This window comes from Sylvia atricapilla, chromosome Z (assembly GCF_009819655.1).
Source record: "Sylvia atricapilla isolate bSylAtr1 chromosome Z, bSylAtr1.pri, whole genome shotgun sequence".
Taxonomy (NCBI): Eukaryota; Metazoa; Chordata; class Aves; order Passeriformes; family Sylviidae; genus Sylvia; species Sylvia atricapilla.
In genome coordinates, this window is record NC_089174.1 from 14142336 (window position 1) to 14151612 (window position 9277).

The 9277-nt window shown below is 43.2% G+C and overlaps 1 protein-coding gene across 3 annotated transcripts in view; it reads right to left on the bottom strand.

The window, feature by feature from the left end:
* The window catches only part of SLC12A2 (solute carrier family 12 member 2), a 56007-nt gene extending 47006 nt beyond the window's left edge, over nt 1-9001 (bottom strand). Inside the window, exon 1 of one of the 3 annotated variants that reach the window (XM_066339143.1) lies at nt 8321-8997. In XM_066339143.1, the coding sequence (XP_066195240.1) occupies nt 8321-8821 (501 nt within the window). In that variant the 5' untranslated portion in view covers nt 8822-8997. Of the gene's footprint in view, nt 1-8320 lie in introns of all 3 variants that reach the window. The other 2 variants (XM_066339141.1, XM_066339142.1) reach the window with 2 other exon arrangements.
* Nucleotides 9002-9277: the final 276 nt, after the last annotated feature.

Sequence of the window (9277 nt, forward strand, 5' to 3'; positions counted from 1 at the left end):
TAAAGCAGCAAAGTTTTCTTGACATCTACAGGTATGAAAGACCTGTATTCTATCTGAAATATAAATATCTGCTTTCCTCCCCTAGGAAAACCATTAAGTAATGAGAGCATTTTGCAAAATAAAGAAAACTACCCCACATCCTTATATCTTGATTCACGCATCCCTCCATAAGCACAGGATGGTACAGAAATGGCCAAGCTGATCATGAAAATTAGAAACAAATGAGAAAAGGCGTCTATTCAGTAGCTTTGCATTGTGGAAGATCCACGATCCTTATGATCTGCACTCCAAGAAATTCTGCAGCTAAAATAAGGCCTTCTTGTCACGGAGTAGTCAACATGGTCTGCTAATGTAAAAACAAAAGATAACTAACCCCCAAAAACCAAACTTTCGCCCACAAAAAGCCCAAACTACCAGTCTCTCCAGTTCTGGTTAATAGAAAGTTGCAGGAGGCATGACTTCCTGCACAAGTGTAGGGGCAATCAAGCCCTTCAGAGTTTAGGGAATGTAGCCTACTTCACACTTCAAGAATGCCTCTTCATTTCTGTGCTGATGCATATGACCCTTTCCAGAACCATGGCTGCACTCTGGACGATCTACAGACATAATTATTCCTTACAGTGCACTGAATGCAATAGTCCTTAGGATATCCATTGTCCTGGAACGAGAAAGCACACTTCACAGGAAAGCTGATCTAGGCTCTGAACATGGGTAGTTTTCACATAAACATCTGAAACACATAAACCTGATACACTCCAGAATGAAGCAGATGAAGCACTTGATTGCTTAAGAGCTGAAGTAAATCCAATTAGCAAGCCTCCTGCAGAGAAATTTGGCATACTCAAGTGTAGTCCAAGAAATACAATGTTCTGTTATTAAGTATAAGAGAATCCATTTCAGTCTTGTCAAGAAATTGTTTCAGACACATTAGATTTCCAAGTCATCCATATTTGCAACCCTAGACACGTCTTACTTCCAACCCTAGTTCAACCCCAGCAGCCCAGCCTCAAGCAGTCATTTGCTCATTCCTCTACCAGTGGGACTGGAAAGAGAACTGAAGGATAATAATTCACAGGTTGAGGTAAAGACAGTTTAACAGGCAAAGCAAGAGCCACACATAACAAACAAAGCAAAACAACGAATTAATGCCCTACTTCCCATGGTTCGGCAGGGGCATTCAGCCACCTCCAGGACAGCAGGGTCCCATCACCTCACAGTGACTTGGAAAGACAAACACCATCATGCCCTATGTCCCCTTCCTCCTTCTCCCCCTACTTTTTATACTGAGAATGATGTCACATGGCCTGGAACATCACTTGGGTCAATTTGGGTCACCTGTCCTGGCTGTGTCCCCTCCCAGCCTCCCATGCACCCTCAGCCTCCTCACCAGCATGGCAAAAGGAGGAGCAGGAAACACCTTGGCTCTGTGGAAGTCCTACTCAGAAAAACCAAAAATATTTCTAAATTACCAACCCTGTGTCCAGCACAGATCCAAAACAGAACTCCACACCAGCTACTGGAAGGGAAATTAACCAAAAAAAAATAGCCAAGTCATGTATTCTCCACCCCAAAACAAAGGTTTATTTGAGGCATTCTTACTCCTAGCAGTTTTTGGTTTTCATCTAACTCTGCTAGACATAGTACACTTTCCATTCAAGAAGCAGGAGACAGGAGCAAATGGCCCTATGCAGCAATAGTAAAACCCTAATAAAACATCCCATTTCTGTAAAAAGTCTAGCTCTAATGCATTAAGTTCCTCTAAAGTTATATTTTACTTGTTGGCTTACAACAAACTAAAAAGCCCATTGAAGTAATCCTAAAAAATCATTTAAGTATCACCTGACTTTTTAATGTCATGTTGTAAAGTGGTGAATGCAGTTACAGCACAGCCTGAGCCAGCACTGACCAGGGCTGTTATGTTCACATAGAAAAGCATTCACTTGCACTGGCACAGCACCACATCTCAGCCAAAGCTGCCAAACTACTTGCAGTTCTAATGCAGTATTACTCAAAATCTTAAATTTTGAGTATAATCTTAGAGAGTCTCTGCCATGTAGACTGACAGACCAAGGAGAAACATTAATCTAGCATCACAGCTCCTTCTCAGCTGAGAGAGAGTTATTTTCTTTGAATTTAAAAAAACCCAAACAACTGAATCATCTGCAGTAGGAGCAGTGAAAACAAAGACGCAAGAGATAAGCCCTCTTATTAAAATGGAACTTTAATTTTTCAGAATTTCTTTACTGTTTTTACCTTATCCTTAAATCAGTACATGGCACAGACAATATAGACAAAGTTACTTTTTATGCATAAATGAAATTCCAGTAAGTTTTTCAGGCATAATCAGTACTGTGAAGTGCAGAAATAAATCAAAGACCGTTCATGCAAAAAAGCTGGGTATCTCCCGAAACTCTGGAAGATAAATAATTTGAAGTCAATTATTTTAAAAAATGCATAGTAATAACCAATGACCAGTGTGACTGCTATTTACCTGCACCAAGAAGTGGGGAAAATGAGTTTGTGGTTGCTCATGACTGAGTACTATATGAGGCTTAAGGAAAAAATCTGAAGAATTCAACAGAAGATGTAGTACACTGGTTTAAATTACTCCAAGATACCAATCTTGCCAAGCTCCTCCCCTGAAAGAATGTTGTTCAAGAATGAAAATCATTCGAGGTCTAATCAAGCACAGTACCAAACGGGAAAAAAGTTAAATCTAAAGATTAATTATGCAGCACCTTCCTCTTTAACCACCTCTGGAACAGTCCACTGGGAGTGTGACAATATTTTTTTTTTGGTAATGTTAATGGAGAGAAAAAAAAAGTGTTAATTTTATCTTTGTATCACTCTTGAAGTTTCACTTTGTACTATACACATTATTTGTACAGTAGCACATGTATTTAAAGTTTTTAAGTAAATGAATACATGCATATTAGGAGCTCACACTCAAAATGTTTTTTATTGATACCTGTGTACAGTGAAAATACTGTGGAGATCCCTTAAAGTATTGGATCAGGAAACTGAATCACCACATGCAGTGCAAGATTTTGCAGCTGAGGGGGTGTTGGCTTTCTGTAAACCAGATCAGATCTGTATCAGATCCAACTAAGATCTGTGACAGCAAAAAGTTCACCCCTTTCAGCAGCAGTCCACATTCGTACTGTGAGCTGTGTAGAAAGGAAAAAAAGTAGTAAGAACAATATTAGCAGTTTGCTGAACACTGTTCATGGTTTTTAGCATTCCATAGGTGTTCTGGACTAAAGACTCATCAAAGATTCAAGAGATATAAGAGACAAGCATCAACCAACATAAAAATACAAAATTATACACACTGTTTATAAAATACAAGCCCTGGAACATAAATATTATTTACTGATGCAAGAGAGAAATACACTGATTTTTTCCTTGATAGAAATGGTTGTGCTTAAGTGGGGGTATCAGGGTAAGCAAAGTGAGGATTCTTGACACAGGCTGAAAAGCATTAAAAACAAAATTCCCTCCGCATGATGCAAATAAAGCCTCACTGAATACAGGTGCATTAAGGTCACTGCTGCTTTAAAATGATGAAAGAACAGTTACCAATTATAGGCTTCTGGGAGACATACAGCAGCACCAAGACCAAAAGTAAGAGAGCTTATCTTATTTTATTTTAGTAGAGTAAACTTCAGAAAGAAGATTCAAATTCTTACACATATGAAGGACAGGAAGAAGGAAATGTAATTTAAATTAAAAATAACAGGGACTCAAGAAAGAGACCTACAAACTGTAAACAAGATTCAGCAAGGTGGTGCAATAGGAACTATCTGCAAGAGGGTCTCAATCTTCCATAAGAGGGAAGGAAGGAGCTCTTAAAGACAGACCTTACGTAACAGGCTTCAGCTAACCTGATACCCAACAACCATCTTTTAACCTTTCATGCATCTTTAGCTGAGTTCTGCTTTTGTTACAGTCTAAGCAAACAAACCATGAACGGCAAGAAAATAAAAACAAACAAATATTAGAGGTGCAGCAGTTGTTCAACACTCAAGACAGAATGCATTTTCATTAAAAAGCAATGCCATACACTGATCTTTTCACTGTGCTTCTGTTAAACATTTGAAGCCATCAGGTCAGAGGAAAAACAGTGTTTGAGAAAATAATTAAAGCCAGAAAGACAACGGCAAACAATTATAGTCATCCAACTTGAGTAAAAACAAAAAAAAACCTCAATTTGTATCAGGACTACCAGTAATTGTGTTTTTTCTTTACACATCTCCAAATTCAGATGACAGGTGCACAGATTTTTGTGTGGGAAGAAGCAAAGCACATTTGTGTTCTTAAATACCTTGGGATTTCTTTTTGTTTTGATTTATAATTTGATTGGCGGAGAGGGGGAGGTGGTGTAAGAATCATCCTCTGAGATCAGTACCTTACCCTGTCAGCGCTCCTGGTGAGTATTTAACTAACAGCAGAGCAGAGCTGCCAGCAGAGGGCTTGGTTCACACCACATCCACTCACCACAGCTGCGAGGGACTGCACAAAGATCAGATCAGAACCACTCGTATACAGTGAGATCTAGTCTTAAGGAAAAAACATAAGCTCACCAGTTAACTCAATTCTATACAGAAAAATCCGAAATTATTTCAGTGGATTACAGTGTGTAGGTAAGAATGCTCTAAGAGTACACACTTGTCAGATCAGTAAGCTCTACGATATTATGACATGGTATTGATAAACTGAGGAGCACAAAGGCACGTGAAGTATTTCTACAGGCTATTTCTACAGATTGCAGCTGACCCACGAAAAGCTGTAAGACGGGAAAAAAAAATTAAGAAAAGCAAGAATGCTTTTAATCTTCCTGGGGTCTGAAGACAGATCCCTCTCAAGAGGACAGAGAACACTACTGCAACAAAAACCTGCATGTCACGGTATGCAGACTTCCCTCCCACTTTTTTGCTAACAAACATCCTCAAAAAACAAACATCAAAATTTTTTGCTAACAAACCTCTAAATCTCTGGAGACCAGAGCTCCTGCAACACATTCCGTTTATCTACAAGACAGCAACTGCAACAGCATCACCAAACACTCTTTCTGATCTCTTTAAAGCAGAGACAAATTAATACATACCAACTGGGTAAGGAATAGGTTGATCACCTCAGTTATCTGCAGCCAATGACATACTAAGACAAGACCTCCTTGCCTGGAGTTTAATATCATCAACCAAGACCAGTGTTACACAATTTATCCACCTCAGAGTACTGCAGCACCACCCAGCTGTGTTTCCACAGCCAGTCTGAAGGACAATTCCTTTCATAAAGAGAAAAGCCACTGCTGGAATAACACACAAACACCAGGACTGCAGGACCAACACATGCGTATGTGTGTGTCTTCCTCAAATAGTCATTCTTCCAATATCGCTTTTGTGTGAGAACAGAATCAGTAGAAGTGTTAGACAGATGAAGCTTCTAAACAAAGCTAAAGGAAAAAAATCTGTTCTATAATTGGCACTGGCATCAACAATGCCCCAACATTGCCTCGCATTTATCTACCTATTAAAAGTAAACAGAATAGCACAATACCTAACTGTCGGATAAAATAGCTGCATTCAAAGCAGTGAACCATAATGCTGGTAAATAGTTTCGGATCATTCTTAACATCAAGTATCTGCCATTCCTGATGCACTGTGTCAAGAGCAAGAGGAACAATACATATTCACACAATGGAAACTTTATGTAAGAGGACTAGGATGTTTGCACCAGCTGCCTTGCACAAATGTGCTGTACTTGTAAATTGGTACAAAATCCACAGCCAAAGAGCAAGATTAATTCTTCAAGTTACCAAAAGTCAGTAAGATACTTTCCCAAATGCACAGCATTACTCAACAGTAGAGACCTGCTAGTCAGGAGGAACAGAAAGTCACTTTGAGAATGGAGAAAATAAGCCCCTGGAAATAGTTAAAAAAAAAAAAAAAGGCACAATAGCTAAGAACATCTTCCATGTACAAGTTCAGAATTACCTTGATTTAAAAGTTATCAAGGCTCTGGGTTCACAAACCAAGTACACAATCAGAGATAGGATGTATTTCAAACTCCTGTGATTGTCAGGAATGTAGGTATCCCAATGCTATTAGCATGTACAACACATCCTTATTAAAAAGTTTTGTGCTCACAGCTTTATCTTAGAAAGTGTTTTGCTAAGCTGGAAGCAAAAGTAATGGCTTCTCTTCTTCATATAAGCCTAAATAGCTGCTAACACTTTCACTGCTTTGGACATTAAACATCCTCTGACAGAACACTGGAGTTACTCCATTGAACCTCAACCTAAAATTCTGACATTTATACCGAGACTTTTTTAAAAATTAAGACTTAATATCAAATGCAAAAAAAATTCCATATTTCATCCCAAATATTTATTTTATGGGAGGAGGGGCCCAAGCAGACAGGATCTGACTTTAAAAAATGAAGTATCTCTATATGTACATCTATCTACACTGCAGAACAAATTAATGACATTTAAGAAATTAATAATTTGACTTAACTGATGTTCACTGTGAAACTGTTTTGATAATGACCCTATAATTAGATTGTCTATCACTCCTGTATGCCACAGACTACAAAGAAAATTTCTTGCCATTAATTTCTTCTTAATAAAGAAATTACAATTTTAGAAATTATTGTTCCAGACTATGTTACAATCTACACTGAAGTATCTTAATATTGTCAAGGAGCCTTCCAGAGTGCTGCAACAGTGACACACTGAAAAAGCTATCTGCCAACCTTAGAAATTCAAGAAATGTTCTGCTTACAAAGCTGAGTGTCCAGTACCTGGTTGCCCCATCACGGATCAGAAGTCGGAAATTTGGGGGAGCAGGAGGAAAGAAAACGAATGTGGTTTCACATGTACTATGAGCACACATATATAAACATTATAGTTTACTCAAGTCCAAACACATAGCAGTAATTACCAATTTCGATTTCACACTAACTTAGAATCAGACCACAGATCATCATTTAGCTCCATCAAAAGGGGACCTGGAGGGCAGGAGTAATTTGCAGTCATGGTTAGTAATTAAAACTTGACATCTAATCTCAGATGTCACAAACACGTATTTTTATAATGCACTAACCAGTTACTTCTATTGGAAGAATTCCATGGTCAGTGTCAGACCATGGGATACACTTAAACAATCACATCCCGCCTTCCCCCCCACCCAAAAACCCCACATATCAATGCTGATGAACTGAGCAGCCTAATAATGGTGCAAAACAGGTAAATGTGTTCTGGAAAGGACACACATTTCCTCATGGAACTCTGCCTATAAGGAGGGAAAGGTGGAATAAAAAAAAAGTTCTGGAAACAAAATAGTCTTCACTTCCTTGGAACGAGGCCCATGCATTTCTTTATTTCCCTAAAACCAGCAGAAAGACTCCACTTAAAACACAGGCTTCTGAGCACAGCCATACGCCAATTTTCAAACTGTGAGAAAACAGCACTGCAAGATATAATGCTTTAGGTAGCATTAGTTTAGTAGTTTAAAAAAAAAAAGTCTAGGAAGTTAATTCTACATTCAGCTAAAGCTAGTCTTTTACCCAAGACAGCCTGCAACGCAAAGAAGACTCTCACTGTCAACTTGTCTCAAGTAACACACAGACTCGTAGTTCAAAATAGAAAAAGCCCGAGACGCACAGCTCCGAAATGTTTAAAGCTTTGACCCCGGCGTAGGGGCCACCAAGCAGCCCTGGGGAGGCTCGCTAAGGATCTGTGCCACTGCAGATCCAGCAGCATCCGACCCAGATCCCATTCGATCCAGGGGGCTCTGCCTCGGCTCCGAAGAGACAAACCTCCGGCCGCTACCAAAGCAAGCGCATCCTTATTTATTTAATTGCTTAAGCGTCTCTTCCAAGTGTTTTCACTCCTTTTTCCAGACTAATTCCCATGGCGAGCCCCCGAATTAATACCCAAGCTGCTAGAGGCGATTTGGAACTGGAAAACCTGTAAGAGAGAATCTTTTCCCGTTCGGTGACAGGGAAAATAGACCTACGGCTCGAAATACCTCTAGCAGTGGGGGAACATCTCCCAAAATGCACGTGGGGCGGGGGATGGATACCACTGCGTCACGAAAAGACAAAAAAAGAAAATAACAGAACTGAGAAGCAAGCTACGCATCCGCGCTATTTGCGCCTCCTCGAGGCTGGGCTAGCTTTCCGGGCTTTTTTTGGTGGGTATTTTTGTGCTGGGGTGGGGTTTTTTTTCTAAAAATTTTTTTTTAAGCTTTTCTGCCGACACGCTCCAGGAGCCGTCGCGCCCCCGGAACCGGAGGAGCCCGGGAGCCACTCTCACCTTGTCCAGCTCATCGTGCAGCTCGGCCAGGCTGGGCCGGAGCAGCTTCTCGCCCAGGTCGGCGGCCGTGTGCCGGTAGTGGTCGATGCGGGGCACGGCGTCCATGGTGTTGTGGCCGAAGGTGCGCAGATAGTAGGTGTTGGTATGAGTGTCATAGTAGTAGTGGTGCTGCCCGCCCGAGTGCAGGCTGCCCTCGCTCATCACTGTGTCGCCGCCGTTCTGGACGCCGCTCACATTGCCGCCCTCCGAGCTGCCTCCCCCGGCCTCACCGGGGCTCTCGCCGCCGGCCGACGGGTCCACGAAGTTCACCCGAAACCTGCCCTTGGCTTCCTCGACTCCCTTACCCGCCACGCCGACGTCCCCGCAGGACTTGCGGGGCCCCTCGGCCACCAGATCCACCTGGAAGCGGCTCTGGCTCGGCGTTGGACCCAGCGGCTTACCCAGCGCATCCCTGGAGCCCTCATCCCCCGCGGACCCCGCCGCCACCTCCTTGCCCTCCATGCCTTCCCCTCGCTCTGCGGCCGCCGCTGCTCCAAAGGCCCCTCCCGGCCGGCGGTTTTAAGCGGCCGAGCAGCGCCCCGGGGGTGCCGCAGACACAGCGCCGCGCCCCGCTCCCGCCGCAGCGCCAGGTGACGGTGCCTCCAGTCCCTCCACCCAATCTCACTCTGCCCAGGCAACAGCGCAGCCACTTCCCCGACTAGCGCGGCGGAAGGGATGCGAGGGGGGAAAAACCGGGGCGCCGCACAGGCCCCGCCCGCTCCCGGCTGCGGCGGAGTGGGCGGCTGGAGCACGTCCCCGGCCGCGCGGCGGCGGCTCCTCCCGCCTGCGCTATGGCGGCCCCGCCGCATCCGCCCCGCGGCGGCGCTGGGAGGGGCGGGGGGGGGGGGCTGCGCCGCGATCCCGCCCGGCACAGTCCCGCCGGCCACCGCCATGTCTCGCGAGAGGAGCGCGGGGGCA